Here is a 26,988-nt window from a genome sequence, read left to right on the forward strand (position 1 = left end):
GGATGAGGAAGAGTCACAGAGGGGATGAGGAAGAGGAAGAGTCACAGAGAGGATGAGGAAGAGTCACAGAGAGGGGATGAGGAAGAGGAAGAGTCACAGGGGATGAGGAAGAGTCACAGAGAGGATGAGGAAGAGGAAGAGTCACAGAGAGGATGAGGAGAGGAGCCCTTTGATCCATCAATAGACATCCCGTTCTCTGTGTATGGATACACATGTATGTGAGCCTGTTTAGCCTGTGTGCTAACAGCAGAAGCACTTAGAGAGAGGCATGCCCTTTGATTCTAACTGAACAAAATTTAGTAGCTTCAGCTGTGGTTTAGAAGCCTCTTCCCAACACGGGCTTAGCAAGCTTTAGCTGTGCTCCTGCAAGGTGGAAGCTGCTCACCCCATCAACGAGCAGATGAAGCAATGCACATGAAAGTCCCGCACAGAGTATAAACTAGAGCACTATTATTTATGATGAATAAGCAGGAAGGAATCCAGCTGCCAATTATTTTGCTATCTTTTTACTAGGTTAGGTAATCTAGCCAGAGGGTGAATGGGTAAGATTTTCCCCACTTAGGTTCACAGCCAATATGTAAATCTGCAATGCACAGGTGTCTGAAATCTATTATTTATGAGCCTATTTTAATATGCCATATTGTTTTTAATTCTCTCCTGGATCTGTAGACAGTGGAAAATACCAAACTGAGAAAAGTTCTTGCTGAATTTAGCACCTATCTTTAGAGTGACTATAGTCACTGATCTCTGAAATATGAGGCAGCCATCGTGGCAATGGAGTGCCCTGATAGACACCTCTTTCCCCCAGCAATGGTTTCCCTTGTTAAGGTCCTCCCCACATTTTCATGTTTAGATGTTTTAGATGTATTAAGAGTCTCATGTTTGTCTGTATTAAGACCTATTTGCTAGAAATTTGGAATCCTAACATCAGAATATTTCATAAGCAACTCCTGACATTTACCATTTATGCAGCAGTGTTATCTTTCTTGAACTACATTACAGACAAATTCAGACCCTACATGGTAGTCACCAAAAGTGTGTATTTGAAAAAGGGGATTCAATGTGCCATATTTATGCATTATTTAATGGTATGCAAATTATAAGTCAGAGAGGAAAACCACACGTCAGCATTAATAAACAGCTATACTACTACATTAATTATGATATTACTATGATTTATTCCCTAGTTATGCATTTTGATTCTCTTTGAAAATGTAAAAAGCCTACTTCCTTTTCTACATCTCCTGCCTGGCACTTGAGTCTGGTCCTTCTGCCCACCCTATCAGCTTCTGAAAGAAACAGGTACACAGACATAAAGCCTGAAGCAGCCACATTGTCTTACAAGCATTAAAAATTAAAAAACAAGCACACACCGCCTAAAGCTCAAACATTTATTATGTCAATGTTAAGCACACTTTTTAAAAGACAACATAGAATGTATAGAAACGAGGGGTTGGGGGCTCATGCTCATTTCCACAATACGGGTAATTAGGTTGGCTGGTTTCAAAAGGGTTGGACGTTGCTCCAACTGCGGCAGTCCTAGGGCCCTCTGGATGGGACGGATTCACTGTTCCAATGTGGGTCTGTTTTTTTTGTTTTTACGTTTTATTAAAAAATATAAATAAAATGGCACTGCAGGCCCAGGCTGGGAGGACTCGGCAGGACTCTTGTCTCCTTGGAGGCTACTGTCAGAAAACATCACAATCTAGCAGGATGACGGAGCTCGCTGACTTCGGCTGGGCGGTGCATGTCCGCCCCGCCCCTGGGGGCTTCAAAGTTTCTCAGAACTTAAGGGTTCGTGAGCTTCCATCCGAAAACTGCCACACATCTTGAGCTCGCGGGGTACTACGCCGAACGGGGGTGTGTGAAGGACCTGGAAAGAGGTTGGAGACAGAGGAAGGAAAAGGTACAGTGTGACTTGGCCTGGTGACTTTCTGGTCTCTTGCTAGCTTTTTAAAATTATGACTTAAATCAACTACAGGTTGAGCCACTGCCGTGATCTCAAATGTACTCTCCCCTCCCTGGATATTCCCACCGCCAAGGAGCTCTCCCACACCTCCCGCCTTGTTACCCCAAGGACCCAGACTCCCTATCCCAAGACGTGGAAGTCCTACCAAACTTGGGACACGCCTGGAAGGAAACTCTCTTCCTTACAACTGAGAAAAGGTAGTAGCAAACAATCCTTTAGTCAAAGGATAATGGGAGAGGGAGGAGGGGAGGAAGACATTTTCTTAAAATGATAATAAAATTATAAAGAAACAAAAATCAAAATTGATGTAAAAGCAGCTCAACAAAAACATGAAATGTCACCAACGTCAAGGCAGCCAACGATTTACAAGAAGTGGACAGTCTCTCAAGAGGAAACCAGAACCCAAGAGTTGCCCTCAAATTGCACCCAAACTGCCTGTAGTTTCTTTCAAACATGCAGAGATTTTATTTGCCTTTTGTGTGTGTGTGTGTGTGTGTGTGTGTGTGTGTGTGTGTCATGGGGAAACAGGAATGGTGAAGGGACAGGAGTGGCAATGTTCCTGCAGGTCCCCCTTTGCTGTGGGCATTGACTTGACGCAGTGACCTCAGAGTCCAGATGTGCTGGGAAGGACGGCTACTACTGGGCCATTACAGGACTCGTTGCCATGGTAACCTGAAATTTCAGGGGTCTGGGGCCTCTTCTCCCTTGACTCCACGAGGCAGGAGGCCTGGGGTCTGGAGCTCAGCTGTCTTCTCACATAGCCCCCCTGAGCAGTGCAGGCCTGGACTGAGGGGCCTGCTGTGACCAGGTGGACTCTGGGGAATCCCATTCCTGGTCCAGTGCTAGCACTGCCCCTGAGGCTTTTATAGATGCCCCTCCAGACCCCTTTGTCTGCCCCACTACTTATACTTAAAGTCCTAATAGGAAAAGCACAGCATAAGCATGTACTATATTCCTTGTTACTCAAAAACACACTCAGTCCCCTAGGTATCCACGGGCTTCTTCTGCATTAGAAGAAATGTTGGGGAAGGTGTTTCATTTGCCTTTCTTTTTTGTCCCTGAACAATTCGGTAGATTCATGTGTCCTCCTTACATAGTTTTTGCCATGTGACAGAAAGAAAAAGCAGTATTTGGATCAATCATGGAGTTGCGTTCAGTCAAGTCTGGTTGCTTAAGTACAATGACCCTTATGAACTGCTTTGGCTCTCCTTTTCCCATTTGGGAGGGAGGGAGGAATCTGCTGCTCCCATGACACAGAATTAGAATCAGGCCGGACTCCTCCCCAAAGGCCGATTATTCCCTGTGCTGTAGGGAATGATAGTGGGCTAACAGGATAGTAGTGAATTGCAGGAAAGCAAATGTAGACATGGGTCAAACACCATGTCTACAGTGTGCTGGGACAGCAGCGCTGGGATATAGCCTATGCATTCTAGTGTCTGTTTAGGTTCTGGGCAAGCCTTGGGAGATGCTCAGGAAGACACTGAATAGAGATCATGGCTTTCAATGGTTGCATTCTCTCAAAATATAATTCCCCAAGTAGGTTGCAAGAACACTGCCAATAGAAGCAAAATCCCCACAACTTTTAAAAAGTACTCCTGAACACGCTAGGCCAGGGGACAAGAGAGTTCCATAGTGATGGCCACAGGGGTCAGCAACCATGTGTGTGTGGGGGAGAGGGTGTATTAATGCAGAAAACACTGTATTTCCTTCCTAGTTCTCAGGGTGAGATGCTGGGAGGTCAAGACTGGCCCAGGAGCTTCTCAATTTCTTTTCAGGATGGTCCCAAATAATTCTGGTACCTTTCAGCCCAGTTCCCAGTATCTGTGGATAAGCGGTTTGTCTCCTTATTTTTGCAGATGAAGTAGTATCTAGTCCGCCCTTCCCACCACCTCTTCTTTCTGAGTTCTCACTTCAACCATTATGAATATATACAATATGGACTTATTGCATATACAAAATGGTATTTAAATAAACAGTTTTATCCACAAAACACCCCGAGGGAAAGAAATCAACTACTTCACACTTCCTGCTCCAGCTGGTACACTGGAAGTACCATGTTCACCCCATGTCTTAGCAACCTTTAAAACGTGTTGGATTCAGACTTCCTGAAGATCCTACCAGGAGGGGAGAAAATGGTCTCAGGACGGGCCCACTCACACTGGAGAATTTAAGGACTAAAATGTGTGATAATAGCATTTGCTCTATTCTCGCTTATTAAGTTTTTCTCAAATAGAGGGCTTAAAAAAATTTCCTTTGGAGCATACTAGGCTCCAAGGGTTCACATACATTCTACTGTATGCCAGGACTTACAAACCCTTAACTGAGAATTCTCGGTGACAGTAATGAATGCCACAGTGGGAAACTTGTGTTTTTAAAATTCCTTCCTAGTACAATTGAAAGGGTTTGGGTTTAGGATAGGAAATGTCACATGGAAGTCCTATTCTTGGAGTCTAAAGTTCCATGCCCCCATTGCTCGCTGAGCTTCAGAAATAATATTTTATCAGAAGATTGCAATAAGTCAGAAGAGATGGAGCCTGAAGAAGCTGTCTCCCAACAAATTTATTTAACTTTGGGACCATGTAAATCAAACATAATCCGTGATTTATCACCAGATATTCGTGCCCCTCCCCATTCCCAATTTGATTTAAGATATCTCAACTTATAAGGATATCGTATCCACCATTAATTCTGTCTGTCAGGATGCAAAATCTAATTACACTAAGAGCATCATATACTGAGGAATTAAAATAAGTATTGTATCTAAAATCTGCACAGCTGCACTCCGAGCTCCCCTCAAAAGCACATTGGGGACATGCAGAAGCTGTATGGATATTTAATCTGGTGAGGCATCCGTTGTCATCATCTTGTTATCTACAGATGACAAGGCACAGAGAAATATTTCTATTTGTTTTGGAATCAGTTTGGTACCCAACTGAAAACACAGGTATCTTTCCTCAGTTCACTGACAAATACCAACTTCTCCAAAGGTGCCTGATTCTCATCCCATCCTACCACCTGTGCAATAAATCCCTACTCCCCTTGGTGAGGTCCCCTTTCTCACTCAAACAGACTTAAAAAATAAAAATAAGAACCAAACACCTTACTTCATCAATACTTAAAAAGATAAGAGTCTCCTGGCCTCGGATAAAAGGCATTACACGGAGAGGCCACTTCACAGTCACCATTGGGAAAGAACCATGCGACAAAAACACTACCACGGGAGGACAACAGAACAGCTTTTTTTTTGTTCAGGGTCTTACAAAAATAAAAAAAAAAAAAATGCTGTTGGATCCATTCACCTACACTGGAAACAGGGAGACAGCACCAACAGAGGCACGGGCTTTACAATAAAGCAAACTGAAGCTGCCATCATGCAGTAGTTGGAAAACCAATAACACAAATTTCTAAGGAGAGGACTTTTAAAACAGACCTAACCTGCCTTTCAAGCCATTGCAAAATATGAAAAGATAATTAATTGAAGGGTCATGTATCGACCCTCATTTGCCACCACCAGCAAGATATATATTTATCTATACATAGGCATATATATCTATAGATATATAAGCATATATGTATGTATTTATACCTAAGACTATCTGTAGCGTGTACAGACCATAGGATTTCTGAGCCACAAGGCAAACCACAGTGCACCTTCGGAGCTCAGCAGTGGCCTCCCAAGACCTAGCTCCATCTGACTCACCCTTGGCTGCTGTTGGTTTCTGTTTTGTTCTTCCTATAATTTTCCTCTCCTCGTTTTTTTCATTATTACTATTTAACAGATTTAATATATTTGCTATCATTGTTTCTGAATGCTTAGGGTTGAGGGGAAAGGTCACTTTTATTATGAGGAAAGGTCATTATGCAGAATAGGGAGCTATTTGTTTAAGGGCCCCCTTTTTTGGCATCACACTCTAATAAAACAGGGAAATAAATGGAAGAACAGAAAGGACTTTTAGACACAACAGGTACAGCAGAAAATCCAAAGGAGACAACTGAGGGGCAGCTCCTGGGCTCACAGTACCTAGTAAATCCCACTGAGCAGAAGTTTTGAACAGTGCACAAGAATTCCCTTCCAACTGATCTAAAACTGTAAATGCCTAAAACTACTTCCATGGCTTGAGGTATGTCTATTTTAATAATAGTAAGTATATTATGCTCCTTTAGGGTATAATACATACATCAAAATGCCCATAGAAATGACCCTGAAAAAGACTAACTGGCCTTCTCTCAAAACCTGTTATTTTGTTGAAAGTAATTTACAGAGTGTGTCAAATGAGGACACAAGAAGCTTACATTGTACTTTAATTTTTTTATTTTTTTTCAATAAAGGGACAAAATGGGTGTATGAACAGGTTAATGCAGACAACTGCCAAAAAAACACAGACAGTGGTTTTTCCAATAGAACTTAACAAAGACCAGAAACAAATACAGTAAAAAGCCAGGTTGCAATGACCTTTGGTCATCCAAATAAAAAAATAATAAAAACAGAGAAAAATAAAAGATCAAATTAAGTGCCTCTGTTTTGAACAGGGCATATAAGCAATAATAAATAGTGACTCCCATAGTAAAAGATAAAATTTCAAGTTACGACAAACAGCTTTCATTACAGGAATAGAAAAGGCCAATAACAAAATATTCTGCATTGCCATTTACAAAAAAGTATTGACTAAAGCGGGCTTTCTCTTTAATATGCTTTGCATATGAAATTCTTTCCAATCTAAATATAAAGCACCATTTAGTTTTTGGCAATGAAAAAAACTGCAAAACATTGTGTTTTTTTTTTCCTTTTTTTTTCTTTCTTTCTTTTACTGCATATGAAGGTAAGATGCTGGAATGTCGGGTGATCGGGGAAGAGGGGCAAAAGCACACTACATAACAAACCAACGCTATTAGCTTGCAGTACTGCATACAGCATGGCAGCAGGAAAAGGGAAAAAAAGAATATGTACAACCCCTATGACAGCCATCCATGTGACATTCTAGCAGGCTCCCCAAACGGCCATTATATGGCTTCTCTGTACAATGTCACACCTCTCTCTCTCTCTCTCTCTCTCTCTCTCTCTCTCTCTCTCTCTCTCTCTCTCTCAGCATACAAATAATTTGCACTATATTATCCTGCCAAATTAAAAAAATATACTGTGGCAGCCTGTCTTTTTTTTCTACTAACAAAAAGGTACATTGATACCTTTTGAGTGAACAAGCAACAGTTAAAAATACAAGCTTCAATATAAATACTATAGTGCCTAACACTAGATGAACATTTAATTCAAATACCATTCTAGAAATACAGAAAAAAGACCATAAATGTGTTTTAGCATAGGAATCAACATGAGTGTGCATTTTCCTATATTTAAGTACTATATAATCTTAAACCTTTCCCCATGTATGTTTTTTATTTTTCTTTTTTACAACCTGAAGAGCGGTGTGTGATCCAAGGCATAGAATTTCCACTACCATTTTTAAATGGATAACAGGTCTTGTAACACCACCAAGACAATGGAACTCTAAAATGCTGTTCCCCCCTAAACATAATGACGTGTCTTTTTAAAAATTCTTTTCTTAACATTTATACTTAAAAAAGTTTTGTACAAAAATCCTTGCACTGTAGAAGTGAAAGAGTCATTCGTTTCTATGTTAAGTATGTTGTTTCCATCCACAGCGCTTGCAATGTTGCGTCCAAGTGAGTAAGCTCATTAGTCAAGTAAATGGCTGGCAACGTTTGTCTTAGTTTTTTTTTTTTTTTTTTTAGGTTTGTTTGTTTTTTATTATTATTATTTTAATGCTCATCATTGAGATTGTGTTCAATTTTTTTTTCAGCATTCTTGCAACGTTTCCCTTAATAAAGACCTGTAAACTGGGAAAACTGTACAGTGCACTTAATTGTCCTATCTGAGCAGGTTTATTTTATACTCAACCTCTGTATCTCTGATTAGAGAAAAGATACAGGTATCACAGGCAGAGTCAAGTGCTATTTGAACACCAACTGGGGCAGATGCTAGCTTAAAACAAAGAAGGAAGAAAAAAGAAAGAAAGGAAGGAAGAAAGAATAAAACAAAATTAAAAACAATGGATCCTCTTCCATGTTAACACAAATAGCACACAGTGTATGGAAAAGAAATGAAGTACAACTTTCAGGGAGCACAGACATAGATACTGCTGCTCTTAAAGGTCTTCCTCTTCTCTTTTGAAGAATGTCACATTAAATGTAAGTCTTAGAGATTCATAGCTAATCATCATTGTATCACTAGTCGCTTATACACCTGTTCTAGTTTCAAATGGCAAGCAGTACCACATTGTGCTAACAAATCACTACTGTTTTCTGTCTCTCCCTTTCTCCCTCTCTCTCTCTCACTATATCAGCCTGTTCTTTCAAATGTTCTCTAAAGGGCTTTATCATTCGATTGTCCATTCGACAACCAACTGGAGCTGGATCTACTTCTTCTGGCGCCAAAATTTCATTAAATGTATCCTTCTAAACAAGTATTGTCATAAGATGAATTTCTTGCTAATGTATTTCATCACATTCCAGGGCCTTTGCACATTTCACATTCAATTTGATAACCATTTAAAAAATAAAATAAAATAAAATAAAACTTTAGGCAAAACAGCCCATTTCTTTTATGCTCTCACCAGGAGCAAAGTAGCTTTTATACTGGTATAATCAGTTTTTGTTCACAAAGTTAAAGGCAAAAATCGATGATTAGCTAGGACATAATGGGTCATATTTTTAGGTAGCCATTGTTGTGAGAAATACAACACAGAATTACATGCTAGGTCCTAAAGTTTATTACCTCACCCAATGCTGGATTAAGCTACAAGTTTATAACAAGCAGAAAAAACCATCAACATGGTTTGAATAGATCCAAGGCACTCATTTTAAAAGCCAAATGATAGAATAAACTTGTTCTTCTGTTAATTTGTCAATTCAAGGCCTTTTTTCCCTCTCCAATTAATACATGTAACCCTTTAGAGACAGAAATTTAGCACATTTTTTTTCAGTGCTATCTGTTCTGTCTGTAGAGGGTTGGTTAACCCAAACACTGTTCCCTCCTCATGTTATAAAATAAAGCTGGACATGATATATATTACAGAATTATGCAGCATGATTTGTTTTTTACCCTCCCTCTCTCGCACTCTCAGAACGGAACTGGAAACAGCAACATGTTTGCTCATAATGAATTAGGGACAATTTAAAATAGCCATAACATACCATACATACTGTCTAAGGGGAAAAAACAACATACACAACATGTAAATTATTGCACAAGAGAAAGGCTCAAAGTTTGCGTAAAATGCAATAGTATTGCCCCAAACATGCATTCAAACGGTGAGAACATAAAGAATTTAAAATTTAAAAAAAAAGAAGAAAAAGAAGGAAAAAAAAAAAACAACCAAAAAGCAAAAAACCAGGTGTGCTGGTGACAAGCACTCATTCATATTCTTAGCTTCCATTACTTCTGTTGTTTGTCTGTTTGTTTGTTTGATCACATGGGACTAGAAAAAATCCTACAGGGAGTAGGGCTAGAAGGACAATGGGGGAGGGGTGAAGGGGGGCATCAAGTGGGAGTGAGGGAGGGGTATTAATATACCTCTATTCAGTTTTTATATCATTATTCAACACTCGATCACTGTGCCATTTTTTCATGTGTTTCTCCAGGGTACTGTACACGCTAAAAGGCATCTTACAAATTTCACATTTGTAAACGTCCTTCCCCACCTGGCCATGCGTTTTCATGTGCCTGGTGAGCTTGCTACTCTGGGCACAGGCATAGTTGCACAGCTCGCATTTATAAGGCCTTTCGCCCGTGTGGCTTCTCCTGTGGACAGTGAGATTGCTACAGTTCTTGAAGACTTTCCCACAGTACTCACAAGTGTCGCTGCGTCTGCCCTCTTTTGAGCTGGGCCTGCCCGGGCCCGGACCACTAATATGGGGCGTGCTCCCTCCACTTCCCGTGCCGCTGCGCCCCGAGATCCCTCCGTCCAGCTCCCCAGGCGGCGTGGAGAAGCGCAAGCTCCCGTTCTCCGAGGAGTGCTCTGACGAGGAGGCAAAAGGCGATTGTCTGCAGTCTCCGAAGGTAAGGAAGGGATCTTTGAGCTGCCTGGAGGCCGCATAGCCAGCGAGCCACTGCGAATACACGTTCTCCGTGTTAGGCATCGCAGCCGGGGGCAGGTCAAACTCCTTCTCCAGCTTGATGCGCTTGGAGAAGGGGCTCAGCGAGCTGGGGCTACCCAGCAGCAGCTTTTTGGACAGACCCCCCGAAGCCGATTCGCCGGGGGAGCAGCCACGACCATTAACAGTGCCATCGTCTATGCGGTCTGACTCGCCGGCCACCGAGTCTTCGTCGCAAGTGTCCCTATGGCCCTCGGCCTCGGCCAGGTGGCTGCGCTTATGCTTCTCGCCCAGGACCTGGTGGAAGGCCTCGCTGAAGTGCTGCATGGAGCTGAGCACCATGCCCTGCATGACATCGGGCAGGGCGCGGCCCTCGTCGCCCACGCCCACCACTGCGCCCCGAGAGCTGTTCTCATGGTGGCGCGCAGCCTCCAGGCTCAGCCCGAAGCCGTAGTCCACCCTCTCGCTCTCCGTCAGCTCCTCCTCCTCCTCTTCCTCCTCTTCCTCCTCTTCCTCTTCTTCCTCGTCGTCCTCCTCGTCCCCGTTCTCTGGGATCAAATTGGGGTCGTTCTCACTCTTGAACTTGGCCACCACTGACTTGAGCGCACTGCTGGCGCTGCCCACCAGGTCGCTGGTGCCAGGTTCAGGGGAGCTGGCTGTGGAGAGGCCGTCGTCCGACTTGATCGTCATGGGGGACGATTTGTGCATGTGTGTCTTCATGTGGCGCTTCAGCTTGCTGGCCTGTGTGCACGCGTGGTCGCATAGGTTGCACTTGTAGGGCTTCTCGCCAGTATGGCTGCGCCGGTGCACCACCAAGTTGCTCTGAAATTTGAACGTCTTGCCGCAGAACTCGCATGACTTGGACTTGACCGGGGCCTGGGAGGGAGGAGGGGCGGATTGCAGAGGAGGGAGGGGGGGCGTTGCCAGGAAGGGTGGCTTGCTACCTGGCTGGAATGGTTGCAGTAACCTTTGCATAGGGCTGGGCCGGCCTGGGGACAGCGGTGGACTAGACGTGTTCCCTGCCAGCTCTCTAAGTCTCCTAGAGAAATCCATGGCGGGAGGCTCCATAGCCATTGGATTCAACCGCAGCACCCTGTCAAAGGCACTCGGGTGATGGGTGGCCAGGGCCATCTCTTCCGCCCCCAGGCGCTCTATGCGGTGGGGGTCCAAGTGATGTCTCGGTGGTGGACTAAACAGGGGGGGAGTGGGTGGAAAGCGCCCTTCTGCCAGGCCGGAAGCCTCTCTCGATACTGATCCTGGTATTCTTAGCAGGTTAAAGGGGTTATTGTCTGCAATATGAATCCCATGGAGAGGTGGCTGGGAAGGACATTCTGCACCTAGTCCTGAAGGGATACCAACCCGCGGGGTCAGGGGACTTCCGTGTTCGCTTTCTAAGTAGATTCTTAATCCATGAGTGTTCTGTGCGTGTTGCAAGAGAAACCATGCACTGGTGAATGGCTGTTTGCAAGTTGTACATGTGTAGCTGCTGGGCTCATCTTTACCTGCAAAACAATACAACACCAACATCAATGTTTAATCACTGTGGCAGGCATCAGCAATTGCTTATTCATGTTCCAACAACCAGCCTCTCCTGGCCCCATCCTGTAAGCCTCAGCCTTCACCCACCTACCCCGGTGTCTGCATGCTGTTTGCCATGTCTAGAGCCCAATAAATATTTGTCAAACTGGTCTTCGTGACATTTAACTCAGTTCCAAGAGTTCCATAGTCAAGCCCCATAGTACAAAGTCCTAACCGGTCCAGGCTCTGTCAAAAGCAGCACTCTGTTCTAGGGGTCTCAGCAAATGTCTTCCATTTGCTGTGCTGTGGGCAAGTCATTTCAGCTCTGTGCCACTGTCTCACTGGTTAAATGGGGTACTGAGACAAGACAAGGTCAAGGCCAGAGTCAGCTTGGTGTCACTCAGGGAAATGTTTGCACCCTGACACCTCTGGTGCTAGTCCATTTTCCTGTGGGTCATAGTAGAGCTTAACATTCTAACAAGGCAATATCACTGCATAGAGATATCAAAAAGAGAAGGTCAAAAATCAATACAAATCCCTGACCCTACATGGTTCAACTGGAAATACACTAATTGTTGGTTTAGCCGAAGAGAGTGGCAGCATTCTCTTACCCCAGTCTGTGTTGGGTTCCTTAACAACCTATAATCCTGTGTTTAATCTCAAGGGGGTGTTGTGAATAAAATCTCAAAAGAAAAATGTAATTCTGATTTAACTGTAAAGCTGTATTGAATCCTTAGGCATTCGCCCCAATTCAACACAAGAGAGAGTAGAGAAGTTAGGAGTGGTTGGTGCCAACTTTAGCAGACCCAGCATGCTGGTTGTAGGAGCAGTGGCGGCGGCAGCCAGCACCATGACAGGCGGCAGGCTGAGCAATGCTACCCTAGCCACCGCCTCATTATTTTGAGAGGCTAACAACGTGAACCAAATTATACAACATCCTGCGCCCTCGGCTGAGACTCAGCTCCAGTTGAGAAAGAAACAGAAAGATACAGTTCAGCTAGTCAACTCTTTGGCCAGTAGCCAAGCTGTCTGGAGAGGGGCCCTGCTCAAGTCACATTGTTTCTCTCTTACTGAAAAGAACCCAAGAGTGGTAAATGCCACTTTGGCAAAGAGGTGTCCAGCTTGACTTCACAAAAATCATTCATTTTTTTCCTGATAGCTAAATTTAAATATATATTCCCATACATGTTTATATATATGTACACATATATAGGGTAACCAACCAACAGTTTACCAGCCAACTGCAGCATTTAAGAACGCAGAAGAGACAGTGGCCTAGGGACAAGGGTGAGACTAGCTAATGGCCCAGGGACTTTAAAAAAAAAAAAAAAGCCAGGGCTTAAAGTATAACTGAGAAATACACTCTCTCCCTATGTGAAGCTAGAACAGTCCCCTAAGCCCATGGTTAGCATTCCTAAGTAACTTTTTCAATGGAACAAAATTCACCAGGGAGCTAAGGAGTGGGCACGAGGAATTCATCAATTATATGATTCCTCCATTTAGCAAGTCAGAAAGAAAAGCTGCCAAGGTCTTCTCAGGAGCCCCAAACACTCATATTCCAAAACAAGCCAGCCTTGCTCAAGCGCTTGTCTAAATAATGGACTCCTGCCCTGACCTTGTAATTTACTTTACAATGCATTTATAATCTCACTCAATATAGCCCACTCCTGGGGAAATCTCCTTAACAAGATTAGATGGTAAGATACCAAAATTAGGTTTCAAACATTTGTCTAATGTGGAGGGAGGAAGAAAGGCAGAGATTTTGAAAGAAAATGCTGACATTAGAATCACATTATCTGCCTCTTTTCTTCAAAGAGAAATAAAAGGCTTCAATGAGAGTATTTTTTCATAATTTTTTGTTGTTGTAGAACAATGACTTGGGCTCTAAATGGTCAGGAAAAAAAAAAATCTGGTTCCAGGCACTGTGACCCTCCATGGCTTTCCTCTTTGCCTCCCTAGGACTCTGGATCATTATCATATATTTAGCCTAACAATCAGAGGCCTGTAACTAAGGCGCTTCACTCAGCTGAGCCAAACCCTTAATACTTTCGTCACTCCAAAAGCCTTAAAATCATATCTGACCCTTATAATCTCTTAAAGCCTGGGAATGGGACCATAATTAGCAATGACGGTTTCAAATGTGCCAAGATGAAGCCCCTGATAAGAGCCAGATTCTGGGCATCCTAAGCACATGGAGCGTCTCATCTGTTAACTTCCCATGAGGCTTAAGGAAGGGCCATTTTACTTTGCTTTCAAAAATGACTTTTCCAGAGTCAGTTGTGTGGTCATGCTACAGGAGGCTAACACTACAGTGCTCTCTTTCCTCTCACACATGGGGCCAGAGGAAACGGCTTTTGAACTTGTAATGAGCGCACACACACACACACACACACACACACACACACACACACACACACGGCCTTCACTATCTCCTTCCCTTGCTTCCATCAACTAGATATTCTAGATCACAAGGGCACCTACTGTAATCACGATGTCAATGACTGAAGATGACACGGGAAGAGCCGCTCGGAAACTGGTAATTATTACCAGTCCACTAATAGCAAACGATGCACTGCCATTCCGCCACGCAATGGGCATGGCACACCCTGCTCATGCTGGTGCACCACATTATATTACAGCGTTCACAGACTCTAAATTCCTCAACTGCAGTCATCAATAAATGTGTTACTCGCTGTAATTTGTGAAATTACTTTGTTCATAACATCTTTGATGGTTTAGAAAGGCCAGAATTGATTTCCTGCATGGCAAAATTAGGGCTACATTGATTTATTGATGTGTAAAATATAATAATATTCTTCATTTACTCTGATGAAAATCAACTTCTCACTTTGAGAGCTTCATTGGGCATTTACCAGGATTGTTTTGATTTAGAGCAATAAACTGAGCCCTGCCCCTCTGCAGTACAAGAACTCAAGGTACTGAAAGGGTTAAACCCAGCTGTTAGCCCACCTACTTCCTGACTTATATTTTATTTCATTTTATAAGAAGGAATGCTCTCCATTTCTAAATGTGTCACCAACATGAGAAAGTCATGTGGCTGAGGCCTCACCATTTGAAAAACCAAGGGGGTCTGTGACAGGGCCCCTGAATGTCATTCCTAGCTTGTGACCTGGTGCCCAACTGAAATGTCCCTGGGCCTTGGATTCCTACATGTGAAACAACATTAAAAACAAGACCTTTAAAGAAGTGTGTGTGTGTGTGTGTGTGTGTGTGTGTGTGTGTGTGTGTGTTGTACCTAACCAGATCATACTCCCAGAGTGGTTTGGAAAGGAAGGTCCATGGCAGCCTCGATGCAGGCCCTCGCACGTATGTTTGGGATGAAATGAACTCCTCCTTCAAATACTTTGGCCGTGCGTGATTCATACCACACACTTTTACACAGAAAAGAAAGCCAACTTGGTTTCTAAGACATCTTTCAGAAAACATGTTTATAAATAAATAAATCTGAATTTCATAAAGAGATCCCTGCTATAAAAGTTAGTGGTGGTGGATGCATGCATGTGAGAAGGCGACAGTGGGCTCTTCACAATTTACCTACATCTCTGCACATCTTCCTCTAAGATAAGGAGAAAAACAGAAATTCTATGTGTTGTGCATATATATATATATGTGTGTGTGTGTGTGTGTGTATATATATACACACACACACAATATACCATGTGTATCTATAAATATACCACATTCAGATACACATGTGAATGCATATGTAACATGCATCAGGATGCCTCCAGAGTAACTGTAAAATTGCCTGTGATCATGGACCCTCCCAAGCATGCACGTCAAATAAGTCCAAGCACCTACGAGGCCGTAGGAGTGAGTGTCCAGCAATAAGACTGACTGTGGACACAGATGGTCTAGCCACCAGCCATGGTGCCAGGTAAAGGGAGGGAAAGTCACCCTCACTCTCGGGGCTACAGGTGGGAGGAGGGCTGGTGCTAAGTGATTAGTGGATTAATATATATGCAGGTGGCAGTCTGTGCTAGAAGAAACTCCCTCCAGTGCTTAAAAAGTAAGGCTAATTTCCAGAAACTCTCATCTCTACACACATGGACATTTGTAGAAGAGATAATGTTCAACTTACAAATACCCTGCGGGGCATATTCTGCACTCATCCCGGGCGTGGGGATTAGAGCTCCGTGTGCAGACCGAGGAGAGGACAGGCCCCTCCAGTGCAGAAGTTTATCTGTGAAAGAAACCCAGAATCAAGCACCACCACCATAAACAATGAGCATCGTAAACCACAGGATATCACATTTCCCTTCCATTAAAATAGATTAACATCATTACAGCAGCCTTGCAGATAGTTCCAGGCCCAGGGCCCCAAACAAACCGCAGTGGAGAGCTGTTTCCCACCGGTTTTGTTTTGTCTTTAATTTTGGTCTTTTTGGACAACAAGGAAGGGGTTGGGTTGAAGTACAAAGTAAGGGCTGGTTCTTGGGTCCATTTTCTTATTTGTTGTGAGTTGATTGTTACAAGATATATATATATAAATAGCAAGGAGAAAATTGGTAATAACATGGGTAGGCTGGGAGGAAAAGACAGAATTTATCTGCAAGGCTGTTTTATATGCATCCACCAACTTTAGGCAAACCCCATGCAAACAACTGGCTAGTAGGAAATGAGTAGGTTTTCCGACCCACTCTCTCTTTCAGGGAATAGCTTCCTGAGAAACTGCAGGTATTCTCAGGACTCAGGACCCGCACTTCTGAGCCCTGTCAGTGCCTACCCTATGGAGGTACGCCTCTCCATAATACAAAGCAATGAGAATGAAGATTACACTTTTAGTATTTAAATGACTTTGGACAAGACCCTAACTTATATCCCTTCATGTAACGGATAATGTGACAAAGTGACAAGGCAGAAAAAAAAAAGTATTCAGCAGCAGCAGCATCAAACCTAAGTCCTATGCTCTGCACCCTACTGCATACCCTGAGGCAAGGCGAGTTCTCACTGAGTGTGCATCACAGAGCCATAAGCACCTTTAGCCCTGGGAATCCTGTGCTCAGTGTTCCCAAATATACCCAGCTAACTGCCCCTGTAGAGGATGACCTCATGATGGAGGGAGACAGAGGAAGGTCATGTGTTGGAGTTCAGAGAAGCTGAATTTGATGATGGGTGGACAGGGCATATAAAAGTAACAGCGCTGGAAAACATCGCCAGTGAGCAGGTCCAGGACAGTTTCCTACACTATGGGTCACAACCCCACAACCCCACTCAAATAACTAACACTGAAAACCCACTTTTCACAAATACGTAGTTCAGAGTGGCAGAAGAATGTCTAAGGTTGTCTCTGAAGCTGTTGGAAATTGCCCAATGTTGTGTATTGCTGCAGCCTTGGTTCCAAAACACAGCGTGTGCATGTTACACTGTGCATGGCCGTTGAGGCTACGCAGCACCAGGAGCACCGCCTGCCTGACCCAGGCTCCACAGCGTCGTATGCTTTCAGCTGCAGCAGTTTTGCTGCACACACAGTGTCTGCTCTTATGGAAATGGAATGGTTTAGTCACAGAAAACAAAGGCCTCTCACTTTCCTACTGCCATCCTCCTGTATGGCCAATCAGTCTGTCTTTGGATTACATTGCTGATACATAGAACATTTTATTTTAAAACATTACTTGAATCACCAACTTTTGAGTTTCTGGAGAAAAAAAACAAACTAATTATGTCTTTGAATTAATACAGAATTTCCAGCAACATCTGAAGCAGCCATAAACACATTACTGCCACTTTGAACTACATATTTATGAGAAGTGGGTTCTCAATATTAGTGATTATAAAATCAAAATATCAATGAACCCTGAAAAACACTGAGGTGCTCTCCATCCTGTTGTACCAAATACTAAGCCAAGATCTCATTATTTATGTAAAAATAAATATATTCATCCATCTTATTAGTATGCAAATTTGCTTTAGTCTTTAATAAATGTTAAGATTATAGGCATACCAAATAATTGCTTAAAAATAAATTTTCTTATAGTATATCTTAAGTAAATGTTTGATTTGTATATTTGTTTTATGCAAGTGCATACTGAGAGTCCTTTGAAAACTTAGGTAAAAAGCAGTCACAAGTGGAAAAGTTTAAGAAATGCATTGTGATCTCTTTATATACGTGTTACCAAGTGTGAGTCAGGACTGCATTGTGGTCACTTTATACACATGTTGCCAAGTGCAAGTCAGGACTGCTGGGCAGACTCCCTTTTATGAGGAACCCGATGGATAACAATGGCTTGCAGAAGAAACCTGCTACTGCTGTACTATAATGGAGGCGTACGAAGCCTAGGACAGTGGTTCTCAACCTGTAGGCTGAGACCCCTGGGGTGGGTGGTTGAATTATCCTTTCATAGAGGTCACATATCAGATATCATGCATTATCCAGATACTTACACTGTAATTCATATTAGTAGCAAAATTACAATTATGATGCAACAATGAAAATAATTGATGGTTGGGGTCACACAACGTGAGGAACTGTAATAAATAAAGGGTCACAGCATTTGGAAGGCTGAGAACCTCTACCTTAGACCATCTATGAAGACACCGTCTCCTCTCAGACCAAAGCCCAAATAAAACCACAAGAAGGAACCTGCAACTGTGGGAGACTTGGTTCAAGAAACAAATATGTGCCCCTTTTGTTGTTTGTGCTAAATTGGGAGTGGGCTTAAAAAAAAAATCAGCTGTCGGCTAAGTTCTTGAAGTTCTCAAGGAGAAACCTGAGAATCCACTCTTGCACCTGTTCCTGCCTCAGCGAGCTTTTCTGTGGCAGAGCATGAAATTCTTTTCTCAGAAAACCACACACCTGAGGTATTCCCGTGACCCCAGCACAAAAGCAACATAGTCCCTGAACCGCTCCCTGAATGGGGAGAGTCCAAATTCAAACTCCCTGCCGCTCTGGGGAGAGACCCTACTCCAACAAGGAATGGGAGAGCTATTAGCCAACTCCAGCTGGATGGTGCATGTGCGCTGCTAAATGCCTGCTAACCTGTTAGCAAGAAACAAGGTAATTTCAGTGCAGTGGGGACCCATGAGGTCTCGGTGACAGAAGCACGCGAGGCTCCACTTTCACCATTTGTTTGGAGTTTTGTTCTTAGCGTTGTATGCAACCTCAGTGCTCACCCATCTGTGTCTTCATTTTACAGATAGGAGACTGGGGGCTTGAAAGTAAAGGTCTTGCTCACTCACGATTGTGTGCATAGTCATAATACAGTTAAGATTTGATTTAGTTCCCAGATTCCAGTGTTTGTGTTCCCCCTTCGTTGTTCCCTCTGCTGTGGTCTTCACTTGCTAGGAACTGCCAATAAAGAAGGTTCTCTTGAGCCAGAGAGATAGCCCAGTGAGTGTAAGTGTGCTTGTTGCCTGAGGACCTAAGTTCAGTCCCAGAACTGACTCCCACAAGTTGTCCTCAGATCTCCATATGTCATGACACATGTACAGCCCTCTTCACCACCACTCCCCAGCTATACCAAAAATACATAATACTAAACTTTCAAAAAGAAAAGCAAGTCCTCATTCTTGTGTGGGTCAGCCCGGCTATGTGGCAAGGCTTTCAGAAGGCCTAAGGACACTGACCCCCAGTGTCCTGAACTGGAACACAGTACTTGCTCTGCAGCAAGAGCCTGTGACCAACCACTCTGCTAACACATCCTCTACCTCTGCTTCCTCTGCAGACAGCCAGTTCAGGGGGAACAAAGTATTGCCCCTAGCCAGTAATTTATTTTAGGAAACAGCACGGGGTCATGGTCATTGTGACAGAGACGAAGGGGTGGGGGCAGCCTGAATGTCCTCTCCAGGATGAGGGTCAAGCGGCTCTGCTACTTCTTCCACTAAAACCACCCTTTAATGTTCTCCCTAGCAAGGAGAATCGACATTCCACATGAACTGGAAATGCTAAATTGTTAATAGCCTCCCTAGGGTTTAACTTCTTGCTATGATGCCTTCAGTTGTTTCATCACAGCTTAGGCAGAGTGAAGTGTCACAATGAATGCTCCTGAGCATGAACTCGAAGAGCCGGTCTGCCTTCCCCAGCAGAGGCAAGAGAGCCGTGCTGCTTCCCAGCCTCCTCTCCCCAGAGAGAAGTGGGCTCCTTAGCTGGCTTGGAAGTGATGATCTATTATGTCTTGCTTTGTTTCTTTGTGGGCGCCCTTAGTGAATGGTTCCTAAGTGCAGACCCAGATCCAGTACCAGCTTCATCGTGGAGCTTGTTGGAGATGCAGATTCTTTGGACTAACCTCAGAGTCACCAGATCAGAAGCTGCACGGGGTGGAGGAATGTCTACATTAAGCAGCCCTCCAGGTGACTTAGAGTCAAGTCAAAGCACAACTTAACTCAAAGCACAAAGTAGGTAGGGAACCAGAAGCTTTGACAGTTGTAAGCAGAGACCCATGGACCATGAGATTGTCCCTTCCATGACCCTACTCTCTTAGGATTAAGAGACAAAATCGGAATTCCTAAAGGTCCTTCCATATGGAGTTTAAAAAGAAAAGCAAGTCCTCATTCTTGCGTGGGTCAGCCCGGCTATGATTAGAACTTTGAACTAATTAGAACTAATTAGAACTAATCTACCCTCTGACCATCCATCACTCACCTAGTTGGTCCAAGCTCCTCGTCAAGTAGGAAGCCCGCATGAGACAACACTCCAGTTACCATACATCAGGCAGGCAGGAATTCTCAACTGCTTTCTACAGCTGCAGTGGGGGCCTGCTGCGTGGACACAGGTAAGACTGGACTTGTCTTCCTCTTTCCAGACTCTCTAGTGTGGTGTGTCACCTTTTTCTGAAAGTTTCTAAGTGCTTCATGCTCCTTGGGTAGAAGTCTTTTCAAACTGTCTCTTCAAAAAGGTCCCTTTAGACCTGCTCCTTCTGGGGTCTCAGATGGCTTACATATTGTTAGGCTGTGAAGTTTTCTTATGACTGAATAAAAGAATAATGATTTATTTTCCACGTCTTACTAAAAAGCAACCATTTAGAGTGATTCTGATTTAATGTTGTATATTGGTCACTTTGCATTTCTGTAGTCACTGGGTACAAACTTTTCACAAGGTGATCCTCAGCGCAATCCTCTCAAATTGAAAACTATTAAATCAACTTTTGGGTTTCCTCAAGAACATCTCAAAGATTTCTTGACCGCTACCATGCTACTTGCTGCTGCAGCTAACCAGTAGGCATGTGATACAGCCAGCCACATGTCTGGATGCTCATCCCTGAGCAACAGCACATGGAGACAGCTAAGCCCTGAGCATCACTTTCAACACACTTCATCAATGCTTCAGGAACACAGCCTCTATCAGGATCAAAACACAGGTCTGAGGATGTGACTCAGTGGTAGAGCACTTGTCTGTCCTGTATGTGTGAGACCCTGGGTTTTAACCCCTAGCCCAGCAAGCCCCCTCAAGTAATATTAAAGTAAACATCCCAGTCCCCTTTAAAGAATACAAAGAAGTCTGCTGTTCTCTAAAATGTGTGTGGGTATCTCCCTCTTAACCATGTACATGCAGCTGACTGTGCCTCCAAGTGAGAAGCTTAGAGAGCTCCGCTCTCTCTCTCAAGAGAGTGCATGGCAAACCACTGTGAGAGGTAATGGCCAGAACACAGAACAGTCCCTTCAGCTCCACAATCCTCTGGTCTTCCCTTCTCCTAGAAAGTAGTCTCATCTAGAACCTTCTTTATCTAACTAAAATGCAAACCCAGCCCTTAAATATGCTGTGTGGTCAGCTACTTCTAGCTCCTGACCTGCATTTTTATACTGGCTACCAGTTCTTCCTAGAGCCTCTGATTTACCAGGACATTCTAGAACAGATGAGGCCATGTCCTGAACTGTGTTCACCTGGGTTGAACACCTGGCAGCTCTGTCACTGCATGAAGAGCTCCTAATTAACCTTCTGGCATTGCCAAGGTCTGTTGCCTTTGGTTCTAGAATGGGCGTTTTACCCTTTGTGTCTTTTTCCCCACTGGCTGAGGTTTTACTAAGTCAAGGTGATCTTTGTTTTGTTCTTTGTTATTTTTGTTTTTGAGGCAGGATCCCACTATGTAGCCCTAGCTGGCCTGGAACTTGCTACATAGACCAGACTGCCCTCAGCCTCATAGAAATTGGCCTGCCTCTGCCTCCTGAATGCCAGGCTTAAATTGTTGCAGCACCACACCTAGTGAGTCTCTTAAAATCCATTCTGCAAATGCAGAAGAGAGAACACATCCTGAATGCCACCCTCTAGAATGTCCTTCTTAGAAGCTTGGTTGGTCTTTACAGCATTTAATGCTACACAGTGGGGCTTGATTGCCCCACTCCTTTAAGTCTCTACTTTTTTTGTATGCCCAGTTCTCCTCTTTCAGACCTGCGATTATCCAAACAGGCCTCTAAAAATGTCCCCTTTGCAGAGGTCTCCTGCTAGGCCTCCTCTCAACAAGGAAGAAGGGCGAGATGCCATCTTCCATGCCCCCTTATCTATAAAAATGCAAGCTACCAATCTGTCAGGCCTAAACAAAATTTTCTGCAATCTGTGTCTTTAACATAAGCAAAGCATATAATTCAAAAAATAAAAAAAAAAAAAAGAACTTGCTTTTCTGAAGAATAACTAACCAGAGAAACATTGTGTTCCATCTCTGTGTTGAAATGCAGATTTCCCACTAAAAGGCAAATCTTTCATTTCAAAAGGTTGAATAGGATGGTTCTTAAAAAAAGAATTCCAGCTGGTTAAATTTAGGGTGTTGAAAAAAGTTCACTCCAATAATATTCTTTGGCTCTGGGCCCGAAGTATTTTCACTTGATGGTGAATTAGATAAATTTTATTACACTTTATGCTTTTGCCTTAGAATAGTGGGGCTTTTTGAGGAGACGGTAGGGCAGCTGAATAAAGAGACAAATTGTCTTACAACAATTTTTTTGATTGTTTAACCATGTACCTCCCTATGCAGAAATGTGTGTTCCAGGGTATGTTCCCTTCATTCATTCTTACATATTTACCAAATGTCCACAATGCCCAAAGCTGTGGTCTGGCTTCTGTGGGCAGTACAAAGAAAACTCAGAGTGTTCTGCAGAGCCTGCATCCAGCACAGAGGACAGAGCTTGAGCAGAAGCTGCCCCACTCTCAGCATAGAAACCATGTCATAAGAGAAGCACAGAACTGTGAAACCCAAAGGAAGAAAAGTTCTTCTGTCCTATCAGTACCCACAGGCAGCAGGGTCCCAAATTTGCAGCTGCTCAAATCCTTCCTATACAGTAGCATAATATTTGCATATAGTATGAACATTCTTCCATATTCTTAAATCATCTCTTTAAAAGTTGCCGATGATTAAGAAAAAGCTGTGCTGCTTGGGGAATAATGGCAAGAAAATTCAGAACATGTTTGGGATAGATACAATTTTTAAGAGCACTTTTAATCTGACATTGGAAGAATCTTTGGATGCAGAAGCCACTGGACTGAGGTTCCCCGGTGTCCTTCGCTTTGGAAGAGAGAAAAGGGCCTTGGGCAAGAGGTTAACTTATGAGATAGACTTGGAAAGTCCAAAGAAGAAAAGCAAGAATAAGATGGTGGTGCTCTGCAGAAGGCAGCTTCATGGCACCTAGAGTAAAGGCCTCACCAGACAGCTGCACTCAAACTAAAATAATGCACAGCCATTCATCCAGGTGACAGCAGTGAGTGTGGTCATCCAAATGTGACATCTTTAGCTTCATCCTTTGAAATGCCACATTTTCTTAAAATAAGGGAGAGGTCCATGTGGAGTATTTTCATACTCCCAGAAAGCTCACCTGTCCTGTTTTGCCTCACCCCCACCCCAATCTGAAGTTCTCTTCTCCTAACAGCTGTGGGTGGTCTGCAAAAGTGACGGTTTTATTCCTGAGGCAGACAAGCCAAGTGTTGATAGCCATGTTGTTCTTTGAAGCCATTTCTTCCCCAGCTTAAATAATCTATTTCAGATGTCTCACTGCCAGTTTAAGATGGCCTTGGACTTGTTGAACCATTTTCAACAAACAACCATGGAGAAATGATGAGATTTCCCTACACTTCCTTGTGTCTTCCATCATTAATATCGTCTCCCCTCTAAACTTATCTTTTCTTCTCTTGGGACCCGTGGGGAGGAGAGCCAAAGCAGGGGCCTTTGATGACCTTTAGAGAACTTTGTTTGAGGATGGTAGGTGTGTGACTCTATTGAACTCATTTCTCAGGTTGCTTGTTGCGGGGAGGGAGGGGGAAGTGGTGAATGGAGATGACTTGGGGACTACGTTTAAAGATGCTAAAGATGCCGCTGCAAGGTTTGCCAAGACTGTGACTCCTGTAATCCTACTCCTCAGAAAGCGGATGCAAGAGGATGGGGGATTTGAGGCTAGCCTAGGCTACATAATGAGTTCCAGGCCAGTCTGAGCTATACAATTTAGCCAAAAAAAAAAAAAAAAAAAAAAAAAAGAATCCTTTAGTCAATGCACTGAGTCTTACCATAGCCTGTCCATGGATTCTTCTCTTGCTGGAGCAAAGCCAGGAACCTTAGAGCTTCAGTCCTAGCTCTGCGACTCCCCAGCTATTTCTCACTTTGAATAAATCCCATCCATTTCTCACTTTGAATAAATCCCATCCTCTTTCTGGCACTAAGTCTTCTCAACTTTAAAAAGAAGACTGGATCAACTGAGTGACTGCTCTCTGCTTCCCACGCCTGTCCAAGACTCCTTGCAGCCATGCTGGCAGCTGGCTGCGGGGACCTACAGGACAGTGTGGGCTTCATTACCAAGCTAATTTTCTTTCTTACTTTTTTTTTTTTTTTTTTGGACAGAGAAAGTGGCCCTGGTTTTCAACCTCTGGGGACACAGATTTACAAAGTTCACCCTCTGCAGGACAAAGAGGGAACCCAGAGAGGTGAGTCCTGAGCCAATGAGAGGTAAGGTCAGAAAACCAGGAAAAAGCTTCCCTCCCACACACCCAGGCTAAATGTCAAGGGAAAAGGTCCCTGCGGCACATGCCAGGACAGTGGCAGAGCAAGGGCTGGAGGCAGAGCCTGCACTATTGCGCAGTGAAGCATGCAGTGTCTCTCTCCCCAGCCATCTTAACAGGGTGACAAGGCCCAGGTGCCCCAGACTGCCTGCCCTCATTCTGCATGGAGTGTTCCTGGAAAACCAGAGGGTAAAACCAATTTGTATAAACTGAATTATATCGGCTAACTGATACAACTTCAGAGAAGTTTCCTCACCCTCCTGGGATCACCAAAACTTGACAGGGGCTTCTAACATGCTACCTTTTGCGTGTGCACCTCCCCCTACAAACATCCCCTCTGTCAAGGAGGTAATGATCTGTAAATAAACACTTTAAATTCAGTGGGGAGCATGCTAGTGAAGAAAGCCTGCTGGGAAACCTTTGGAAAAGTTAACAATCTTTCCATAACGAGAAAAATTACCCTTTATCAGTTAACATTGACGGAATCTTGGTTGTGTGTTAGACCTTCTGAAAGTTGGGCAAAATTGCGGTCAGTGCCCTTGCCAGGAAGACCTAAGAAGTGGCCCTGAGCGCGTGGTTCTTGCAGTCAATTGGTCTAGCCTCACAGAAATATGTTCATAGATATCCTACCCTGAAAACACGAATAGGAGGGTAGGAAACTGCAAGCCTTTAGAGCCACACCTCCAGTTAAGTATTTGATGCCAGAGGAAGTGGACTAGCCATTGTCAGCTGAGCTGAGGAGAAAGTACTTGGGCTGTGAGATCCAGGAAAATAGTCATGTGTTTAGCAACTATTTAATTCTGATAACACCGACCAAGGCAGAGGAGGGTTCGTCTATCAAAGCCAGCGGGACACACAACTTCCCAACTACTCTGAAGAGGTCCACCCTAACCTTTTTATCTGTGTCAACTCAAACAAGTGTTTTTATACCTCTGTGTCACCATTTAATGAGTCTTGGGAAAATGCCAGAATACGCTAAAGGAACAAACTTGCAAGAAGACCCTTGCTTTTCCAAGGGTGACAAGGGAGAGAGAGACATAGACCATACATGTGAAGGGCCCAGGCGACACAACCCAGCTAGCTGGGCAATCTTCTAGTCTACACTCCAGGACTAAGCTGAACAACCCTTTAAAGGAGGTGAGGTTTAAAGAATGGAAGACTCCCAAGAAGAATCAGGCAGGCATCCTGCACAGAATATCAAGTCCCTCAAAGCTAGCCCTTTCAGGAAAGTGTGTGCCCTGGCCCCTGTGAGCTTTATAGGCTCAGAAGTATCCTATTATTTTGAGTAGTGTGTTCAAGGCTGGACCTCAGAGCCCTGTTCACTTTCTGTGCGCATGGTTCCTCACCATTCACCTCAAGACCTCAAGATGGGCCACAGCAAGCTGCATTACACTGTCACAGACACTGCAAACAATTGCTTGGCTTTCTGAGACTATTTTGTGGTACGTGCAATTCAGGGAAAATGGGAGAGGCCCACACTGAATTCTGTGATATTCTTGTCAAGAGGTTCCAAGAACCAGAACTGGACATTCTCCAGAATTAAAATCTCTTATGCCCCATGGTTAACAGAGAACCACTCAGAAATTACCAGAGCTAATTTAAGGAGTCAAAGCTCCAAAGGCAAAGAAAATGGTCTAGCAGGTCAGGTTCTGACATCTCCTCGGGATCAGAACTAGGCCGCCCTTTCGCCTGAGGTGAGGCTCAATCTAGGAGGTTCTACTGTGAGGCGGGGCCTCCTCCCTGACAGCTCGTCCTTTCAGAACAGGCCTCTGCTGCGGACAGGCAGCAGCCACTGTGCTGCCTCAGTCCCTCAGCGCTTTGGCACAGCCAAGGCACAGGGGCAGCCCTAAGCTCTCTTACAGAACAATAGGCCTGTTTTCTTAGCTTCGTGGTTATTTTCCTGGCTTTTTACCCAACTTCAAATCCCTCTCTTCTACAACTGACCAATCCAAAACACAGTCCCTGAGCAAAAGAGAGAAGTGGACCAGTTCAAGCCAGTCACCTCAGAGGTGGGGTGCTGCTGTCTCTTCTGAGGTCTACTGATTCTGCTGATGTGGAAGGAGGGGTATCTACAAACCCCAACACCTTCAAAAACCTCGCACTAAGACTAGACATTCATCAACTCCCATTTCTACTCCTTAGAAACATCTACTTGAGAACTGGAGTGTAGAATAAAGAGGTTGTTGGCCACAGCACTGAGGTGGGCTAGTGGGATCCCACAGGCCAATATTTATTTTAAAACTCTGAGATTGCTTGGGGAGAGGGTCTCCAGAAACTCTGGTTCCATGCCATCCCAACCTAGAGGCCCCCAGTGTCAAGACCCCTCAACTCTGCTCTGAATGTCAAACACTGCACTCTCCCTTAACAAGCCCCTCAGGCTGAAATCCTTTTTCCTCAGTTCCTCAACCTTCAACTGCCAAGTAGAAAGCGCCCTGTCACAAAGCCACAGATCTCTGCC

The 26,988-nt window shown here is 43.9% G+C and overlaps 1 protein-coding gene and 1 long non-coding RNA gene across 12 annotated transcripts in view; one reads left to right on the forward strand and one right to left on the reverse strand.

Annotated features, from left to right (window-relative positions):
- Window positions 1-1,372: 1,372 nt before the first annotated feature.
- Bcl11a (BAF chromatin remodeling complex subunit BCL11A) overlaps window positions 1,373-26,988 on the reverse strand; it is a 95,280-nt gene continuing 69,664 nt past the window's right edge. For 4 of the 11 annotated variants that reach the window (XM_031341597.1, XM_031341603.1, XM_031341604.1 and 1 more), the window contains 2 exons: window positions 15,699-15,800; window positions 6,264-11,580 (listed from right to left, as the gene is read on the reverse strand). In XM_031341597.1, the coding sequence (XP_031197457.1) occupies window positions 9,560-11,580; window positions 15,699-15,800 (2,123 nt within the window). In that variant the 3' untranslated portion in view covers window positions 6,264-9,559. Of the gene's footprint in view, window positions 1,874-6,263; window positions 11,581-15,698; window positions 15,801-26,988 lie in introns of those variants that run through there. The other 7 variants (XM_031341606.1, XM_031341599.1, XM_031341607.1 and 4 more) reach the window with 7 other exon arrangements.
- LOC116070301 lies at window positions 1,753-2,436 on the forward strand. The gene is made up of 2 exons (XR_004110342.1): window positions 1,753-1,906; window positions 1,982-2,436. It is a non-coding gene; the product is annotated as an uncharacterized LOC116070301 (long non-coding RNA).

The sequence above is a fragment of the Mastomys coucha genome, unplaced genomic scaffold, assembly GCF_008632895.1.
Source record: "Mastomys coucha isolate ucsf_1 unplaced genomic scaffold, UCSF_Mcou_1 pScaffold22, whole genome shotgun sequence".
NCBI lineage: Eukaryota > Metazoa > Chordata > Mammalia > Rodentia > Muridae > Mastomys > Mastomys coucha.